Source organism: Candoia aspera, chromosome 2 (assembly GCF_035149785.1).
Source record: "Candoia aspera isolate rCanAsp1 chromosome 2, rCanAsp1.hap2, whole genome shotgun sequence".
NCBI lineage: Eukaryota > Metazoa > Chordata > Lepidosauria > Squamata > Boidae > Candoia > Candoia aspera.
The window spans coordinates 44,850,211-44,872,054 of NC_086154.1; the positions used below are offsets into that span (position 1 = coordinate 44,850,211).

General features: G+C 41.1%; 1 protein-coding gene across 1 annotated transcript in view; it reads left to right on the forward strand.

Annotated features, from left to right (window-relative positions):
- The window catches only part of PODXL2 (podocalyxin like 2), a 58,967-nt gene that overhangs the window by 31,620 nt on the left and 5,503 nt on the right, over positions 1-21,844 (forward strand). The window contains exons 3-6 of the mRNA XM_063291693.1: positions 6,590-7,482; positions 11,092-11,166; positions 16,769-16,925; positions 20,999-21,060. Coding sequence (XP_063147763.1) covers positions 6,590-7,482; positions 11,092-11,166; positions 16,769-16,925; positions 20,999-21,060 — 1,187 coding nt within the window. The remainder of the gene's footprint in view (positions 1-6,589; positions 7,483-11,091; positions 11,167-16,768; positions 16,926-20,998; positions 21,061-21,844) is intronic.

Genomic DNA, 21,844 nt, shown 5'->3' on the forward strand with positions numbered 1-21,844 from the left:
AGTACCCACAATGTCCGATGCCTGGCTGGCATCCTGAGGCCGTCGGGAAAGAGCATCTGCTAGGAAGTTCTTCCTCCCCGGTATGAACTTTAATTTAAAGTTAAACCGGCTGAAGAATTGCGCCCAGCGTACTTGCTTTGGGCTGAGGCGTTTTGGAGTGCTGAGAGCCTCTAGGTTTTTGTGGTCTGTCCAGACCTCGAAGGGGCAGGAGGCCCCTTCCAGGAGGTGCCTCCATGTCTCTAGGGCTGCCTTGACTGCGAACGCCTCCTTTTCCCACACGTGCGATCTCCGTTCCGTTTCGGAGAACTTGCGGGAAAGGTACGCGCAGGGCTTCAGCTGATTGTCAAAATCCTGCTGAAGCAGGAGTGCTCCGATGGAGAAGTTGGATGCGTCGACTTGCACGACGAAGGGTCTGGTGGGGTCGGGGTGTTGCAGTACTGGCTCCGCTGTAAAGAGGCTTTTGAGGCATTCAAAAGCCCTTTGACAATCAGCTGTCCAGTTCAGGAGCGCCCCCAGGTTCCTTGATTTACGTGTGTCTCCCAGGCCCTTTGTCCGGAGTAGGTTGGTTAGAGGCAGCACAATTTCTGCCAGCCCCTGGATAAAACCCCTGTAGAAATTTGTGAAACCGAGGAAACTTTGGAGTTGCCTCCTCGTGCGTGGGCGCTCCCACGTCAGTATGGCTTGGACCTTGCTTGGGTCCATCTCGATCCCCCTTGCCGAGATTCTATAGCTCAGGTAGTCAATTTGGTCCTTGTGAAACTCACACTTGGAGAGCTTGGCATATAGCTCTGCCTTGCAGAGTTTCCTGAGCACTTGCTTTACTAAGCGTTCGTGCTCTTTTTCGGTCTCTGAATATATTAAAACATTGTCGAGATAGACAAGCACCCCCTTAAATAAGTGGTCGTGCAGGACCTCATTAATTAACTGCATAAACACTCCTGGTGCCCCCACCAACCCAAATGGTAAAACTTTATATTGAAAAGACCCCAGCGGGCAGTTGAAAGCCATCTTCCATTCGTCCCCCTCCCGTATTCGTATTCGGAAGTAGGCTTCCCTCAGGTCCAGTTTTGAGAATATCTTGCCCTTTGCCAGGTGGGCAAGAATGTCCTTTATTATGGGCAGGGGGTATTTATTTGAGATGGACGCGGCGTTCAACCCGCGGTAGTTGGTACAGAGCCTCAGTGACCCGTCCTTCTTTTCCCGAAAGAGGACGGGGGCTCCGACTGGTGAGTTTGCAGGCTCAATAAAACCCCGCGCTAAATTTTTATCGACGAACTCCCTTAATGCTGCCAGCTCCTTCTGGGTCATCGCATAGATTTTGGGCTTTGGTAGGGGTGCGCCAGGGACCAGTTCTATGATGCAGTCTGTTTTTCTGTGGGGTGGGAGTTTGTCACCCTCCTTTTCGCCAAACACATCGGCAAACTCTGCATATCTGGCTGGCAGACCCTCCAGGTTCTCTGCCTCGAGGTAGTCGCCGCCCTCCCCATTGCAGCACGGGGAACCCGATCCCCTGTGGGTGCGTGATAGTGCCCATCCGCAAACGTGATTTCCCTGGTTGTCCAGTTTATTTGTGGGTTGTGTTGCACTAGCCACGAGATCCCTAGGATGATTAGGGGTTGTCCCCACAATGAAGGGCAGTCTTTCCTTGTGGCTGCCTAGCCGCAGCGCAACTTTGTCCGTGTATTGGGTGACCGCCCCCCCCCCCCGCTGCTGATCCATCCAACTGTGTAAAAACAATATGGTTCTGAAGTGGATAGCAGCAGAGGTTTAGCATGGCCGCCAGGTCCGGGTGCATAAGGCATTTCGAGCAGCCAGAGTCAATTAGTGCCCAAACTTTTTCCGTCTTTCCACCGTGGGTTAGGGTGACTTTCACATATAGGGTGGGACAATTATCACTCACCCTGAAGTCGTTGCGCCTCTTGTTTTCTTCCACCTGTCCTCTGGCGCTCCTTAGGGCAGGTGGCTGGCATTTTCCGCCGGCTCGTCGTTGTCGCTTTCCTTGTCTTCGTTGGGGAGTAGGGGAAGTCCTTTGCCACGGTTTCACCCGTCGCGACTGGCATTTTCCCGGGTGCTGGGGTTGGCTTGGTTGGTGCCTTCCCCGAGCTGTCCCTCGCCTTCGCTTTCGGGCAAGCCGCTGCCTTGTGATCCTCCTTCCTGTACCTGAGGCACTGACCCTTGGCAAACCGTCGGTCTCTTTCCTCCTTCCAAGGTTGGGGTCTCGACTTTGCCGGTCCTGCAGCTGTGCGGGGTCCTCTCGCCGCCTCTGCCTGCTGCGCTTCCCTTTTTGCTTGGAGGAAAGTATCCTGGGCGTCCTCTGCCTCTCCTGCCAGCCGGATCCACTCCACCAGAGTGTCGGGGTTATTTCTGCACAGTGCCCACCTGAGCATGTTCAGGTTGAGGCCCTCCTTGAACCGCTCAATGAGGGTGGACTGGAACCATACTTCGACCTTACTGGCCAGGGCTTGGAACTCCATGGCATAATCTGCCACGGAGCGCTGTCCTTGTTTGAGGGTTTTCAGGGCTCTTTTCGCCCTCTCCCTTTCCAGGGGGTCCCTGAAGTGCAGTTCCACTGCCCAGAGGAATTCATTGCAGTCTTCTAGTTCTGGGGCGCCTGCCTGGCATAACTGGACATACCAGTCAGCGGCCCGTCCTTTTAATTTAATTGCTAAGGCATTTACCTTGCCTTTCTCTGTTCGGAAGTAGAGGCCCCATTCCTCCATATAGTTATTCGCGTTGGTGAGGAAAAAGGAGAGTTTTGTGGGGTCCCCATCGAACTTAACGCCGAAGTCCTTGATCGCCGCTCTCGGTGGGCTCTAAGCCGCATCTGGGCGTCTAGGTGTGCTTCGGGCAGTCGGGGCTCCGTGGTCTTGACGTGGGGATTCCCTCTGTCGGGCGTCGGGTGGTGTTGGTGCCATCTCTTGCCGGCTCCCGCTTCGTTCCGGTTGTCTTGCCATCAGGGTGGGAGGGTGGGGTGCAGCCCATCTGGCGGGTTCCTGGAAGCAGACTCTGCCTGGCGCTGCGTCGTCCTCTGGACCTCTCCTCCGTCTCTCCGGCTGGTGCGTCTCCGAGGGGGGGGGTAAAGGGTGTCGGGCATTTGGTGCCTGGTCCTTCCGCGCTCCCGCTGTGGGATTCGTACGCCTCTGCTAACCTCTGGAGCGGCTGCTGCATCACCTCCAGCTTTTCCTCGACCGCGCTCAGCCTTGCCGCCGTTCGCGAGCCCTTCTTGGTGCGGTCGCCCCTCCGCTCTCCTTCGGTTCCTGACGCCGTGGATGATGGGACGTCCCGCGGTTCCTCCGGGGTTCCGGGCGATCGGGTGAGGATCCCCCCGTCTCGTCAATGGTGGCCCACATGCCATGGGACTCACGGGTGGCGTTCGTCGTTGCTTCCCCCTCCGAACTTGATCCCGAGCTCACCTGGGCCTCGTGCCGTCGGGGCCTCGGGCACCTTCCGTTCGTGGGGATGGGAGCTCCGTTGCCGGTCGCCGGGTAGCCGCCTCGCCGTGAGATGGAGTCTTCCATCACTAGTTTGGTTCCCTCACAGATTGGATCTGGACTGGTGCTAGTGGAAAAAATTTTTTTCGATTCCCATCTTTATGTCAGGGCAGCCTTGCTCCGAATAAGACACGGACTCACCTAAAGGGTTTTAAGGATTTCCGGGTTTATTGAAGCAGAATGCATGCGGAGAAAAAGACGGAAATGCGGGTGTGGTATCAGGGTCTCCCGTTTATACCCCGGTGGCGGACCTTGTTCTCCTCCACCCCCTATTGTCCCCTAAGCCAGGTCCGGATGGGTGATTAGCATTGGTATGGGTCCGACGATGGGTGATTCGGGTGATCTCCGACGTTCCCCTTTCTCTCCTTGCCTTCGTCCGGTGCAGGTGCGTCCCCTGGGGTAATGGGTGGGAGTTCCCCCGATCTGTTAATGGTTTCCAGATCCTGTCCGAGGTGCGTTTCTATTGTCCTGTTGATTTATTTATGAGTTTGGGTGCTTAAGGGATGATGTGTGTGTTTAAAGGATAATGGTTATCCCTTCCTCTTTCCTGATGTGCATGTTCCCCGTTGTGATGCACTTATGCCTTGCAACGGGGAACATGACATCTGGGTTTTGGGGTCCTCTGGCTCAGGGACTATGCCAACTTTGGTATTGGATGGGGTTGTACTGCCCCAAACAGACCCGGTGTGTAACCTTGGCAGCCTCTTGGACTCCCAACTCCTGCCCAGAAAGAAGGTGGCAGTCGTGGCTAGGAGGGCCTTTGTATAGCTTCATGTTGTGTACCAGTTGCTCCCATTCTGGACTGAGAGGCTCTGCTCACAGTCACTCATGCCCCGGTCACCTCCCAGGTGGACTATTGTAATGCACTCTACATGGGACTGCCCCGGAAGAGTATCCAGAAGCTTCAGCTGTTGCAGAATGTGGTGGCATGGGCAGTTACGTGTGCCCTTAGAACGGCACACATTACACTTCTGCTCTGCTAGCTGCATTGGTTAGTTTGCTTCCGGGTCCAGTTCAAGGTGCTGTTTTTGACCTTTAAAGCCTGTCATGGCATGGGGCTGGGTTATTTGAGGGACCATCTCCACCCAATTACATCTGCCCGTCCCATCAGGTCCAGCAGAAGAGGAATACTGCGGGTCCTTTCTGTGAAAGCGTTTCATCTGGCAGGGCCCAGGAGATGAGTCATGGTGCCCGCCATGGAACATAATCCTCCTCCCAGGGTGAGATTGGCCCCATCCTCGATACCCTTCTTGAAGTCTCTCAAAATATGGCTGTGTCAGCAGGCTTGGGGATTTCAAGGAAATGGTGATCTAATGAGATGGCTGCACTGTTTTCAACACCAATTTCTCTCTACTACCTTGCTATTAGCAGTGTCACTTGGTGTCTTTTTAACTGTACTTGTTTTAATATTTTGATTTTATGATTTGTTTTTTATTGTGTGCTGCATAGAGTCACATTTTTATGAGATGGGCAGCTATACAAACAAACATTTGGTATTACTGTATTATGCTCTTTTTTTCTTACATTCAGTGAAACTACATAATAATGTCCTGGAATCCTTGGCTTTGATTTCTGAGGTGTGACTTGAACATTGTGGCGTCAGGTCAATAACATAAAATCAGGGAGATAGATAATGAGAGTGCTGTTGGGAGCGGAAATGAAATCAAGGGTCCTGCTGTTCTGCAGTATTGTTGATTTATTTTTATTTTTTACTTTTACTTTCTTAACTGGGCTAGGGGAGAGATTCCAATACCCTCCACATTATGCATTCCTATCAGCTTAATGCTGCCCCCCTCCCCCAGTTCATTCAAAGCTTTGCTCTTCTTCCTTTGAGTCTCTTGGAAGAGACACACTTACCCAGGTATGAGAACAATACACAGGCATTACAATCAAGAGGGTGTACTTTTGAGTTTGAGTCATCTCTCCATATAAGATGCCTACACTCTTAAGAACATGAACACATTAATCTGCAAGGTGGAAAATGGGTTTTGCATGCTGTTCATTGTTCTATCCTGCTGAGTGCATCGGGTGACCTGACATTATACGTACCTACTATGTGAACACTGCATCATTATCAATTGCACATCAGAAATCATGCTGAGTGAATATAGAATAAAGAAGCTCTCTGCAACACCAAACTGTTTCTCAGGTATTCCCTATGGACTGTGAGGATGCAGGCTTTAAAACCCATCACTGGAACTACTGTTACATGTCTTCCTAGAGAATATACTTTAGAACTCAAATAATGTGGTGGGTGACATTAGGACAATTTGCTAAAAATTGTTCCCTAATAGCATGTTTCTTTTGCTGCAGGGTGCATATAATTGTTTTAATTCATAGACTGGGTTCACATCTCACACTGAACCAAGATGTGGTTTGCTTATTTTTGGCTCAGTGTGTGTGAATCCAACCACCATGGTTTGTAAAATACAGTTTATGCTTCAGTAAATTGTGCAAATTCAGGCAGTTTTTGTTTATTCAATAAACCATTATTAAGCAAAACAAAGGCTAGCAGAATGAGCAAATTCAGCATTTAAATAATATGATCAGTGTGCTTGTATTGTAAGCAGAGGATGCCATCCCCTATCCTAGAAAGTATATGAGATATTGCTGTAAGGGTGTGTGTCTGGTGTGGATTAAATAAAATGTGCATATACACATCACTTGGAAATGTTTGCTTTTTGAGTAGTGTCTAGCGCTGTAGATAAAAAGAGGCATTTAAGGAAACTGACAAAGATGAAATTACATTGCCAGAAGGAGCTGGGGAAAAATTGCTGAAGTATACTTCTACTTCTCAAATACTTTTGAGAAGTAGAAGGAGAAACTGAAGTTAAAAAGAACATAGGATAAATTAAAACATTATTAGATATCTGGACCTCTTCCTTAGAAGCAAACGGAGAAGAAGGGTCAGGGACAAACATTCCTATTTCCAGGACTGCTCCTGAGTTAGACTGAATGAAATGGCTACCTGAAGCAGCAGATTTGGTGTGTCATGAAAAAACATCAGTTACTTAATTTTTCCTGATAAAGTTTAAGAGGGGCTGCTTGTGGGATTTCTGCCACATTGGTTTAAGGAAATCTCTTCTGTTTATTTTCAGATTACAATTTTCCACTTGCTTCCCAGATAGCCTTGCCCAAAGAAAATGGAACACAAATGAAAGACCCTCAAGAAGCACCCACTTTTCACCCAATATCTGATTCCATTGATCCAGACTCTGAAGCCCCTTCCACCAGTGTCCTTGAGGAAGAGGAGGAAGGGCTGCTTCCTATAAACCAGTCAAAGGGAATGACTCAAAGCAGGCAAATGCCAAAAGTCACTTTTTCTGAAACTCCTGAAGAGGATTCTTTATACTCTATCCTTTTCTCCACCACAACCAGCAGAATGGGTCCAGGGACTGAAGTGGCCACGAACAAGCATGGGAAAGAATCTGCACTTGAGTATTCTTCTTCAGGCTTCGACCTAGGGAGCAGCATGGGACCCAGTCTCTTGCCTCTGTCTCCCATCTTCTCAACTAAAACCTCTACAGGCCCCCAGCTTGTCTCAGAACTTCCTCCCAAGATTACTCCAGAGAGCTCAGTGGCTACAATAGAAATAGGAGGGGAATTAGTCTTAGCAACAGTTGCTGCAATAGAAGGTGATATACGAGAAGGAAAGGCCACAACACATGGGGAGATTCCAAAACCCATAGCAGGAACAGTTGTGGCTGAAGTGGAATTGACAAGGGAAGATCTAACAGGTTCTCATGAGGATAGCCCCCAAGTAACTGAGATGGTTTCCAGGACTCCTAACAGCCCATCATATCCCAGCTCTTTGGGGCATTTTTGGGACTGGATTAGTGAACGAGCCCCAACTCCAACTCCTATTCAAAATAGCCAGGATACAAAACTTCCGGTCATCACAACTGCTGCAGCAGAACAGAGCTTTACACCACAGAACAGAGATATTCACATGGATGTGCTTGCCTCAGAAGTTCCCTGGAGTTTGACACAGGTAAGAAAATTGTGGGTTGGTCAGTGGGTGATGAGTATTTAAACTTAGAATCTTCTGTGTTTTTAAAGGCTGGGAGTAAGCAAATAAATCATCTAATATTATTTTATATTACTTACATTCTTCATCAAGTGTGACTTGCCTTTTAATTTCTTTACAGGTGGTTATTTTCTTAACCAACACAAGCATGAACCAGAACCATAGTACTAAAGTGCCATAGATTTGTAGGTTCAAAATCCTTTTTTAAAAAGCTGTAACACTTCTCCTGTAAAGGAGCCTAAAACTGATTAATCAACAATTAATTTCCAGGTTATCTTTAAGGCCCAAACTCTCTCAAGGTGGTATATATACATAATAAGAATAAAACAAATATGAAAATCAGTATGCTATAAAAATTATAACGGCCCTCCATAACAGTAAAACAAACAATTTTTAAATGAGGTCCCAGGCAGCATAACAGAAAACTTGATTGAGTAATTAATTAATTGGCTAATAAAAAGCTATCGAGTGTAAATTTTGATAAAACACTCATATTTAGAACAGCCTAGTAATGATAAAAACTATGAAATATGCCATGACTGTTTAACATTGATGTTTATATGTTGTCTGATAAGAATTCACCTGATTTGAAATTAATACATGTTTGTGCTTTTTGTTTATAAATTTTGTACCCTGAGAGAATGTCCCAGGAATGACTGCAAGGTCCAAACAGTAAGATGACAAATTTAAAATGAATATATGCACAGTGAATGTGAAATTTTGCATGCAATATTAAATCCTTTCATTTTAAATGTACACACAATAGCTTTACAGAAAATGATAACAATTCAAGACATCTGCTGTAAAAATGTTGTATCCATCAGTAACTTAATATGAATTGCATTACACATTCATTCATTTTATTTTACTTAAACAATTTATATGGTTGCCCATCTCACAGCAGTGACTCTGGGTGGCAAAAAAAGGATTGAAATAAAAAATCCAACACAACACAACACAATTAATAAAAGAAGCAACCAAAAGTAATAAACAACACATGCCTGAGACAGAACACATCATTCCATTTTATAACCAGTAAAATATCAGCAGTTAAATAAACCAGCCAACAGGGCTTGCTTAACATCCTGGCTCAAATGCCTGAGGAAACAATAAAGACTTTAGCACCTTAAGGCCAATAGGATCAGGGCCATTCTGCTCTTAGGAGGGATGCTGTTCCACAGGGCAGGCACTGTAGCAGAGAAGGCATGATTCCTGGGTCCCATGAAGTAACACTGCTTAATAGAAGAGACCCAGAGCATGCCAGACCTGTTGGTTTTGGTGGGGCAAGCAGAAAGCAGCATTAACCACCACGTGGCCCCAACCACATGTCACCTCCCAGGAGGCCTTGACCAACCAGGTGGGACATGGATCTAAAACACACGTGGCTGAACTCACAAGCTCAAGGACCCTGTGACAGTAATAATTAATAACTATAATTTATTTATAATTATTACTCAACAGTTAATAAATAATTGTAAATATTTAATTTAAAATTAAATAATTGTAAATTATTGATTATTGGTTATTGGTTAGTAAATTAATAATTAATAGCCCAGAAGTAAATATACAGCTTTTCTTTGTGCAAATTGTATTTTCTGGGCACATACGTTTATGGGACATAAATATAGGCATTGTTATGTACCTGTTGTCAGATTATGTTCATCATATATAAGCACATTAATGAACCGTCTTTATATAATGTATTAATGACTGTGTGTTACCAGTAGCACACAATGATAATTCTCTCTATATAATTATATATAGTTCTCTGCCATGAATTTGTGTGAATGGACATATATGAAATGTAAAATATGGAAGATCCATTCAGGGCAGGCCAAAAAGGGAGAAAAGTTTGCTCAGAAAGATTTCAGCTTATGCAACATATGGGCAAGCACCAGAGTCAAAATTTCAAACAAAAAATAAGTCCTAAAACAACAGATTGTTCCCATGTAAACTGGATGAGGCAATGGTACTCAGGTGGAAAAACAGAGAAGAGATGTGACAGAAACACCAAGGATAGGACTGGCCAAGTTTTGATGGAATGTATAAAATGTATGCAAACTGCTGTCCTTGAGAGTCATCATACAGAACAAGAGTTGTACATTGAAGTCCTCCTTCAAATCTAGCTTTTGAACTGGACATGTATGCTTGGGTTTGTGAATAAATGTGGCTTTTAGTTCATAAAGTGAACTATTTAAGTGGTAAACCTGTGCTTGTTATTAGATAAACACCTTGAGTGCTACTTGTTTTTTTTAACCAAAGACTCAGTGGCCCTCAGTGTGACATTATCAAAAAGGTAATGTTTATAGCCTAAATATACTTTGAGGAAAAGAAAATGTTGTTACTGGTAAAAAATTTGTAGAAGTTATTTTTGTCATAATGGTAAACCTCAAATAATAGTACTTCCATAAGCTATTGATCCATTTATTTTCCAAAAGCATGACCAAGAGTTACCCACTTGGGCTAAAAAATTGAAATCCACTTCAAGTCCTGGCAGAACTTGATGACTTTGGATCTCTTTAAAGCAAGGTTCTCCAAAGTGGTCAATATTGATCCCCAAGGGTTGATGGAACTATCCAAGGGTTGATGTTGTTATTATCATTATTAGTAGTGATATTAGTTAAAGTAGTATTTATTAAATTATTTTCATATAATAAATGTTGGGGGGCTGATCAACGGTCTGAAACTTCATGATGGGTTCAGTGAGCTGAAGAGTTTGGGAGGCCCGGCTTTGAAAGATGTTCTGTACACATGTTGTCTAATAGATTGTATCCATTGTGTGCTATTAGACAGCCATCTGCATTGGTGAAATACTGTTCAAAAACTGCATCATTTACAGAATGCCATTTGTAGAGCAGACATCAGTAAAGATTTAGGGTTACTCAAGGCTTAATCTTGGGCACTCACCTCTCATTCTTCAAATATTTCTATATGCACTATATTATTTATATGGTACTGGAATAGAAGTGTCTCACACTCAAAGCACTGTGCTAGCTATGAAGTGGGGCATTATATAGTCCATCGTCTTGGAGATTTGAAGATAGTAACTGAGTTACCCCAAAGCTTTGTTTCAGATGCATAACTCAGTTCATTTTTCATTTGTACATGGATTGACTATTACTAGCACAAGCATGAGCATTTGACAGTATAGCATGCTCAAACAAAACTCTGAATACATACATTGTGTATGCCAGCTTGTATAAATCATTCTCTTGGATGTTTTGGGTGGTCCAAACTTCAGATATAATGTGGCCCATGGAGGTCATTTTCCCTTACTATGGCCCAAAGTTTAGTTTGAATTTTACACACCTGTGTTATTGATCCATGTCTTAGTTTCTTGGGCACTTTGGAGCCACAGTGACACCTGTTCAGAGATTCATCTACCTTCTTCTCTGAGTATCAGCATCAGACCTAAGAAATATGCTACTAGATAGAGTATAGAATAAGGGCTAAAATGCTTGGTTGTCTGATTTGGAATGAAACTTCATAGTCATTTTTTAAAAAAGGCTTATACCACTTTCCAAAATATTTCCATGTTAACACAGAGATGTTTTCTTTGGTTTTGTTTTGTAGATTATCTGTAAGGACTGGAGCAACCTGTCAGGCAAAAACTATATCATCTTGAACATGTCAGACAACATTGATTGTGTGAGTCACTTGCCTCTATATCTAAATCTCTATCATGTACAACTTTTGCCCCCTTTTTAATAATGCTAAATAAAAGTAGTTTATTGCCTCTATCAAGTAGTAAAATACTATTTCATCATACAGAGCAATATTTTCAATGTTCATTTAAAACATGTCTCATTCTACATTTGCCATTTATTTATTCATTTCAGTGCTTCCCATTATTACAGATCTTGAAGCATTTTAACAAAATATGGCTCTAATATTTCCTAAACAATCAAAAAAAAATTTGTGCACATAAAGAAGTTTGAATAAAGGTTGCATACAATATTTCTGGACAGATTACTGCTATAGTACTCTTGACAAAACTAAGAAGCTGCTATTAAATATTCCCTTTCCTGTATGTATAGTATCAATTTTCCAAATATACTTTATTTTGAATAGGGCCACAATATTTACTTTTGGAGGATACATGTTATGTTAGGGTTAGGAGACATATGATCAGGCATGAAAGTGAGTGACAGAAGCTGTGTATGTGTATGTCTGTGTTTGTGTGCCATATATGAGTTGATTGGCAAAATAGAGGAAGATTAGAGATCTGATTCCATCCTCTTGCTTTCCTGAAACTGGATTTTACCAAGGACACAAAACAAAAAGGGATCAATGACAGCAGCAGGACTGGGGATAGGATGGGAGGATATCTGGATCTGACTCAGGAGAGAGATTTAGACTATCTGCTGGGGTAGATTAAATGTACCCCTTCCCATTAAATGTTACACTATTTTGTAAGCTGCCTTCTGCTATACTTCAGAAGAAAGGAGACACCCAGAAAAGGAATTCTGATAGCAATATAGATTAGAACTTGATGGGAGGTTTGCTGGTAGACTGGTTACTACCTGCAGTTTTAGTCATTGGCACTGTAGGTTTCAGTGTTATATCTTTCCTCCGGTTTGGAAATAAGCAGTTTAAATGAGTGCACTCCTGCATTGGCAGAAGCCATTTTCTTGCCCTAGTTTCCTAGGTAAGATATATAAGCGGACAAAATGTTTTTCATTTCTTAGTATAAAGGACAGGAAGGAGAGAAATAGAATTTTCCTTTCTTCTCTGGCAGCAGCACAGCACAGCAGGACTCGGGAAATGCAGCAGGTTATTTTCTCTCATCAGTTGATAACCTAGCCACCAAGCAAATTTCCAGACATTATTTAGACTGGCAAGTCAGCTACTTCAGTATTTGGTATTTCTTGGAGTTTGAATTGTTGACAAATAAGGGAGATGCTTTTCATGGTTTTGGATAGCTGGAATTTAATAGATTTAGTTCAAAAGGTTTAATAATCAAGTGATGGTGATTGAGCAAGACAAATTTAGAAGTTCTGCAGTATACATAAGTCATGGAGGGATAGATATATCTGTAATGAAGGAGAAGTCTGCTCATGGTGAACATTTATTGTGTTGCTCTGTCCACAACACAGCAGAATTGGGTCACAGGTTCTACCGGTACAAGTTAAGGAATATCTGTTTCTTAAGGTTAATTGGGTTGAAGATGAGAAAGATCATCCTACTCTGCAAAAGACAGGACAAAATAAAGTATCTGTCTGTCTGTCTGTCAAATTTATATGGCTGCCCATCTCACATAAAGACATACAACAATAACTTAAAACAATAAATTAAAACAATAAATATATAAACAGTCATTATTAAAATATAAAGCAGTCATTATTAACATATTAAAAACCTACACGGCACAAGAGAGAGTGAATGTCAACCACAATAATGGAGCCATCTTAGAATTTCACCAGTCCCCTGGAACCCTGTGGCCTGATGACATAGCCAGGTCTTGAGGGAATTCCAGAGCATTAACAGGGATGGAGCTAACCTCACTTTGGGGCGAGCATGTTCCATAAGGCAGGCTCCATGGCAGAGAACCACCAAGTGTAGTTCCCTGACAGATGGGACCTGCAGCATGCCTTCTCTGTCAGATCTGATGGGACAGACAGATATCAGGGAGAGGTAGTCCCTCAGATAACCCAGCCCTATGTCATGAAGGTCTTTAAAGGTTAAAACCAGCACCTTGAGTTGGACTGGAAGTATGACCCTTTAGTGAGTAAAATCAATGCTTGCTTAATTCTCCATTAAATACTGAACTATTATATGAAAATTTAAAACTATATAGAGTTCTATGTACCATACACCTAAAGGAAAGACATTTGTGTCAGCTCTATAAGGTAGACCAGACTAAGAAACCAATGCCTTATAGGTCTAAAACTCCTTTTATTAAAACAGCTATAGTAACAGAATCTTGCAAGTCTGAAAGTGCTTCCCTCTTCCCTCACTTTATCTTCCTGTCAATTAGGTAGGGGCCTGTCTGAGATGTCTTCTCAAGTTAGTTTCTTGGAATGGGTTTAAGTCACATTTGTCTGATCATTGCCTTGGTAATGGATCTTCCCACTGTCCTTCAAGGTCATCCTTTCTGCCTTCTACAGTACACACCACTATGCAATTCCTCCTCACCAATCTTCCAGTGGAACCACCAGCACTACATTTATTAAGTAAATAATTGAGAAGCAGCAGAACAAGGCTTACCTTCTTTTTTCCTAATAATTTTAAGAAACAAAATTAATTTCGGTATATTCATACGTATTCAGCATGATTTCCAGAAGGAGTAGTTCAGGGTACAAGCCCACGACACTAAATCTTCCATAAGTGCCTTTTTGCTTCTTTTAATCTTATTTACTATCTGGTGTCTATGATTAATCATCAGAACTATGATTAACTGTAAAGAAGACCAAATTAATGAGACAGGCACAATAATAAGCCTTAAAATTGACAATGAAGACACTGAAGTGGCGGATAGCCACTTACAATTAGTATCAATTATCAACAGTAAAGGAACCAGGATTCAAGAAATACACCACAGACTAGCATTTGGTAGGGTAGCAATGAAAGCCTTGGAAAAGGTATTCAGATGCCATGGCTATTCCTTCAAAAGTCAGAATCGTGTAGACAGTAATTTTCCCTGTGATACTCTATGAGTATCCCTGTGAGATTCCTCAGCATACCATGGATTACAAGGCAAAGAAATAGTTCCTAGACCAAATCAGTCCAAAGTTTTCACTCAAGGTACATTGACCAGATTCAAATTATCATATTCTGTAAAGACTTAGCTCCCTTGAGATGTCTTTAATGCTGGGAAAGGTGGAACGAAAGAAAAGAAGAGAATAATCAGCAAGGTGGATGGACTCAATTACTGTGGTGATGGGTACACCATTGGAAGACTTGAAGGGCCAGGTTGGGGACAGATCATCCTGCAGAAGGTCTATATAGGTGGTTGCTAAGAGTTGACAGGAACTTGATGGCATATAATCCATCAGTGAATCATACCTATCTAGTGAAAAATCTTTTTTAAATTACATTTTTATGTTATATACTTTGGAACAATAATCTATTCTAAAAATCTCCCTATAGGCATCATATGTGAAATGATGTAATATATGGGAAGATTGAACAATAAGCTACAGAATTCAATTTTATAAATAACTTCATTTTTAGAATAGTTATAGTTGCCTGTAGAGATAAGCTGTGATATATCAGTTTTGAAGGGCAGTATATAAATCTTTAAAATAAATTAAGAATACTGGTCGTGTCTAAGCTGAGTATTCACTAGGGCTGTTAAGTTGCTTCATATAACTTAGCTATCTCATACGTATATCAGATATACTAACAGTGCAATTCTGATCTTTATGTAGCTGAAATGGCACCATTTATATTCAAATGGAGGCTTACTGAGATATGGGGGGTTTCCAATGTTTGCAAAAGTATTCTCAAAATAAGAGGAAGATTTTAAGAGAGGAAAATTTTAAAAAACAATAAAAATGAACATGCTCATTAGCTTTAAAAAGATTTATGAAGTTTTAAAAAGATGTATCATTAGAGACAATCAGGGAAATAAGAAATGGCATACAATATCATGAAATAAATCATGGCTTGCTGGCTAAAACCCGAAACAGGATCACTGCATAATGTGTTGAGGGATTGTGCTTTGTACTCTGACTTTGCTGCCAATGCAATATGATTGAAAAGGATTTAAAAGGTGGAGTGTTTCTACTCTGAGTAAGTCGATGGAATATAACTTTTCTTCTATCATATATGCCAGTAATGGTAAAAGAAATTGCAGGCTTTTCCTTTTAATTTCCATTAATTTTTAAAGGTTATCAGCTCTGGTTGAACAAGCATATAGTCATTTACTTTTCATCATGTTTAAAGATAGTTCTTTGAGCTCTCCTTGTGTTACATGATTTATATTGACATTTTTGGATTACAGAAAGGGAAAAGAGATTGCAGGAAGGACGCATTGGCTATTTATTCATCAGCTTCTATGAAAGCGGGTGGAGGGGGGGGCGATGTTTTTTTGTTCAGTCATATCAATGAAAACTTTACTTTCCTGTCAGGAAGCACATTTTTCTCCTCTCTTTCACTGTTTCCCATAAGGCTCTGAGTGCTTCGTCTGCAGTGATAGAGAGCGCTATCATTTCTGCAATAGTTCTGGTGATGTGGTCCAGGGATTGCATACTACTAAAGCTGCTTTCCTAATTTCCTTTCCCCTAGGGTGCCTGTTTTGCTCTGCTAACCCAGATTTTTATCTGCTACTGTTCATAAGCTTTGCCTTGTGAGCTGAGGTTCTGGTGGACCTTTGTGAGTCAGGTCTGGCTCCTTGTCTTTCTCAATTCGGCCTGTGCCAGCCCTGAGCATTTGAGGTTTCCATAGCAACCAGTAGTGTTAGCACATATTAATAACTAGAGTGGCCTTTGAGTTGGCATGGCAACTGAGCCAGAATAGATGTGGGGAAGACATTGCCAAATGATGTGCAAGGTCTTAGAAGAATGGGACCATCTCTGTTTGACCTGCAGTCTGGGTAGAAATGATTATGCTCTTGCCCTTTAAAAAAATTACTATAATTCTGTGTTTTTCCCTTCCTCCAAGGAATGCAATAGTGATGTAGGTAGATATATCCCTCTATCTTTGATCAAGGCAGCATCTGGTCAAACCCATATTATTTATTTATTCGATTTCTGTAGTCGCCCAGAGTCACTTGCTGAGATGGGCAGCTATAGAAATTGAATAAATAAATAAAAAATATTTTCTTACCTTCAGCAACTCCAAACTATTAATCTGGAATTTTTAGCCATATTTGAAACCTATAAAGAAGTGAACTTTCAGGATACTTCAAAAGGGAAGATTTTTTTTTGTTCCTCCCTGAATTTTAAATGATACTCCCTCATTCATCTTGATCCCCAGGTTATAAAACCAGATGATAAGAAATGAATTTAATGGTGTTTGTGTGCTTGCATAAACTTCAGCTGGTTGGGACTGTTTGTTGCAGCCAGTAAATGATAAAATTTGAGAATGGTAGCAGCTAGGATGGAACTATGAGGGTATACATGATCAAACATTTTGAACAATAAAGTTGATGGAGTAAAATTGAAATGGATATCCTTCAAAATCTTGGCTTTTTAAAGATCGCTTTTTCTTTGATATACAGCCAAGAGCTGTATTTGGGTGAGGAAGTGTGTTTTCATGAGGTCTGTATGTTTTTAATTAGAAGACTGACGAATATTTGTTGCTATAGGAAGAGTTCCGAGTGGAGAGAGGCCTCCAGTTGCTGGCACTGATGGAGGATGCCTTCTCCAGATATGACAATGGATTGCAGGGGCAATGGTTGATCTCCTTAAGCAAACCTAATGAGAATGACAAACGTCTGTTGATGACCCTGGCAGGAGAACATGGTAAGATTTTGGTGAAAAATAAAGGGTGTCTTATCCTTATTATGATTATTCCAGTCTTTTCCCTGTACATGTTCCTCTCATGCTGTTTTGGTTAAGTTTTGTGGTCACATCTAGTTAGACATCATTGGACATCATTTCAACAGGATTATACTATTTGTTCAGTAAATGCCATAAGGTACAGGTAAAGCTGAGCTCTACCTCTGATAACTTGATAGACAAGTCCATGTAGTTTTCATGGCAACAACACAGTAGAGGTTTGTGGAGGTAGTGGTCTTCTTCCAGAATATTTTTTTCAACTTTCTAGACTAGCCTGTACACTAAAATTCCATGGTTCTCTGCCATCGAAGTACTAACCAGATCCAATTCTGCCTAGCTTTGTTGGATCATTCAAGGACAGCTTGGAGCGCATACCTGCTTTTTATTATAGAGGCGTGGATTATGATTGGATTTTGGTTGCTATATCAGGGGTCACACTATGTAAAATATATGGGATAGGGACAAAAAGTTGAGGACAAAAACTAAATCTTATTTACTTTATGTTTCAGTGTATAGAACATTAACACATTTACTATGATTATTCCATATGCCTTTCCTTTTCTGTCCCATTAAAAATTGCAGTGCAGTGGCAGTTTTTGGAAAGGCTCTGTGGGACTTTCAGGGACTACAGTACATGTGGCCCTAGAAGTGTACATCATGGATCAGTACATTAACTCTTATTCTGACAGTCATTTTTCAAACTATTTCTCCTCTCTTAATCTTACAAGGTATCTCCTGTTTTGTATTAGAACCTTGTGATATTTTCTTCAAACTTCTTCAGTTATTATATAATTCATTGCCATTCTACTCTTCCCTCAGTCATATTCTTCTACACATTTGTGTTGGTGCAGCATTTACAGACCTTCCTTGATGTCTTCATCTCATCCCCTTACCTGGGATGGAATGTGATTTTCTATGCATGTAAAATTTTGAGTTGAGTTGACAAACTCTGTCCCAGCCATGGAGAATCTATGATATCTGGTCTGCAACGTCTTCTCCAGATCCCATTCTTATATTTCTCTCTAGACTGGAAAACATATGTCCCTTTCCTCCCCAATAGTGATACTACTTCAAAAATGCCACCCAATGTTACAGTGAAATATATTACAGTTGCAGTATATGAAGGCAATAAGAAGTATGTGTGTGTTTACATGAGTGTATATATGCACATGTGTGCATCTGGTCCAAGCAAGCACATCAGGGCTCACATGTCTGCAGTGATTGCTTTTATCCAGTTTACACTGAAGTCCACTTATTGTTGGTATACAATACTGTTGCTCTTGCACAGAACAGTTTGTCTCTAGGATTGAAATATGTTGCCTGTTCTTGCTCAGTCTGCCACCCAAAATTAAAAGATCTATGACTTACTCAGAAAAAAGTGAATAGATAAAAACAAATTCTAGAATGATGTAAGATATTTTTCTCAATTATTTAATGTTAAAGTGGCAAGTGGTTGCTTATTTCAAACAGATCTTAACTGCAGGGATAGGCTCACGATAAGTGGGCAGACAGAACGTTTACGAAGAGGAGGTGTTCATTCTTATCATTGCTTGTCCATGGAGGATAAGTGGGGGGCAAATGACAAAACATATGAGACAATGTCATCCCCAAATGCAACAGTTTATGCACATGCGTCAGATGACAGGACACAAATAAACAACTGTGGTGTTGGTGTGATGAAGTCGCTATATGCACACCAACATTTTGGAATGATTGCAGACCCCACTGGTTCTCATAATAGTGACAGTGAGATACTGGAACTGCATGTTATATGTGGTTGGTTGACATACAGTAAATCAGTAAGAAGAACACAATACCTTACTGTTGGATCTTCCCTGGTCCCCTTTTGTTTTTATATTCATTTTATGAATGCTTATAATTGTTTTGTATGATGACTATATTCTACATTTTCTCCTTTTAACTAATATGGGATTTTTAAAATAATAAGTGGTTTACAAATATTTTAAAACAAAGTAATCGACAGGCAACAAAAGGAAGTTGCACCAGGGATGCTTGTAATATAATTACACTGTATCTCATTTATTCACCTTAATGAATTATGCTAAAGAAGAGAAGAATATGAAATCCATAGAGTAGTTGATCCATAAGGAATAATTCTGGCTGGATAGAAGCAAGAATTGTGGAAACTAAGGGATAAATTAAGACCAATGTGGGAGATGTGAGAAAAGTCTCTTAATAATTCCCCCTCTTCCCCCATCAGTACAGATTTTATTTTTTCAGATTTGCAATAAGTCACATTTGAGAAAGGAGGAAAAACTGTTGGTTCCCCTATAATCATACCAAGCAATAGAAGCTGGGAATGCCCACCTCCAATGGTCCTTGTAAACTTGGTAGCTGTCTTCAAAATCTCATATATGCCACATAAGCAGGGCTTCCTTGAACTCCTCCCTCTTTGTCACTTCATGTTGGCCTGCAATATCACTGTGAGTACTCAGGGATCAAGTAGCTACCCTTGCTTCTACTTGGTCTGAGAAACCCTGATCCCAGTGAGGTAAGTCTTGCTGCTCAGTTTGGGACTTATCTGATGTGATGATGGTTCAAGGCCCCTTAACTCATCCCTTTATAGGAGTTGAGGAACAGAAGGATATTGCTTTGTGGCCTGGAGAAAGCACTGGTTGGAATGAATTTCCTCTTCCAGTTCAGTGGTATTGACCCTCTTTTCTTTTCCACCTGTGGGCTTGTAACATACTGTATTGGATTGTCATAGTAGTTCTTGCAGTCTGAACCTCCTGGACATGCACTGTCCTTTGGGGTGATGGAGGGGGAAAAGTAATAGCTGTATTGGGGCAAGATCCCATTATTTTTGTCCCACTCTAGATATAATAAAGCAACCTCTTTCCTAAGAAATATGCACAATGTTCTGTTTTCTGGGGTAGATGATAACAAAAGATGATTTAACAGCCAGTGTTCCAGTATTCCCCTCTTGAAAATTAATTCTCTCAGGGATAACCCTAGGATGATCTTACTTTTTTCCATTTTTGCTTTAATCTTTGGTTTCAAGCTTCTTTACACATGGTAAGGAGACCCACCCATATGTATTCCTGTCCCTGTTAAATAAAGTGGTTTTCTGCATGATTGGTATGAATGAGTATGCTTTTCTAGGCATATAGATGGTTATTGAATTGAGTATAGATGGGACATCTAGTAAAAGCAAACCCCTGTAATAGTTATGAGAAACGAAGCTTGCAACTCCAGTCTGGGGCTCTAGGTCCAATTATATATCTTAGCAATATTTTGGTTGGAATAAGTCTGTGCCTCACAAATGTTTAGAATATGACGTTTCTGGTTGTTCCCCTCATCTCAGACTTAACTTAGTTGTCTCGGAAACACCAAGTTTGACAGCTGGCAAATGAATTCCTACCTACTTCATTGTGACAAAGCAACTATGAAGAATACAGGGTTGTAGAGATTCTAGTGATGCTATACATAAATTTTACTAGCATAATCAGATTTTTTAGGATCACAGTGAAGCACTTATAACATAGTAGATTATCGCTGAGGTGAGTTACCAATGAACTAGCCAGTAGGAAATTTTTTTTTCTAAAGGTGACATTTAAAATGCAAGAGCGCTGGTATAGGAGTTGTACATTGTACTGTTTTATTTATTTATTTGAGCATAGACTCTGGGCAGCATGCCCAATTAAAACAGAAACTAAACAATCAACATAATTCACCCATTAAAACCAATTAAAACAGTTTAAAAACTGTAATACCAAAAAGACAGGGAAGAATGCAGTCTAAACTTATACCAGCCATTTTTCTTGATTCCTTCATTTTTTCTGATCTTTGAGTAGCTTTGTTTGCACCTGTTTCACCAGATGTAGAAATTGTTTTTGAATTCTAAAACGTATTTACTGCTCTACACTGAAGATAGTGTTTTAAATTATGTTATTACAACTTTTAAACAGGATATAATGCTTTCATATGGACATATTTCTCTACTGAAGCAAGCAAGCTGAAGAGGAGTACACTGCATTAATGCATTTTTTTTTAATCTGATACATTTCATCTCCTAGGGGTTGTTCCAACAAACGATGTCCTTCTGGCATTAGGTGATGTACAGAAAAGCTTAGCTGAGGTAAGACCTTATTTACTTACATAGGAGTGACTGGGCTGTCTAAATGAATTTATGGCATAGCAGTTTACTAGAGAAACCTCTTCTTTTTTTTGTCTGTTAATTGCTGATGACATTGTCATCAGATGTCAGTTTTCATTTGCTGTGAGTGATTCTGTGGGATTGTCTTCTTGCCCTGTATCATCATTTCTTGAGATCCAGCACCGTCTTGTTGAAGAAATGCCAAACTGGTTTTGTATATCTGGCCTATTAAAATTGGTTAGACCTTCCAGCACATACTGTATAGCCTGTGAGTTTTTTTAAAGTTAGATTAAGCCTACATCTCATTCTTGCTTATTGTACATAGAGAATCAGGGTTCTCTTTGTTTCTAGTAATTGAGCTTTTCCGTTCTGTCTCTAAGGAACCCTTGCTGGCTAAATATTGCTTCAGGCTTTTCATTCTCTACCCAAATATAGGTGTGTGGTGAATTTCCTTATGGAAATTTGTTTTTGTACCTAATCTAGAATATTTTAAAGGGACAAAATGAAGATCAGAGGACTTTGCACAATGTTCTCATTGGACTTTTCAGCAACATCAAAACAATAACCCATTGATATGCAAGGGTGATACGTTTGTGCAGAACAATAGCTATATTGGAATTTGCACGTTCTTAAAAATCTGGCTGGCAATCTTTAGGATTCTTTGTAATAAGAATATAGGAATTCCTCTAATACATAAATAATAAATAGGATGAAAAAACCTGAATGAAGGCCTACAGAAACAAAAAATAGCCAATCCCCCTTCCCT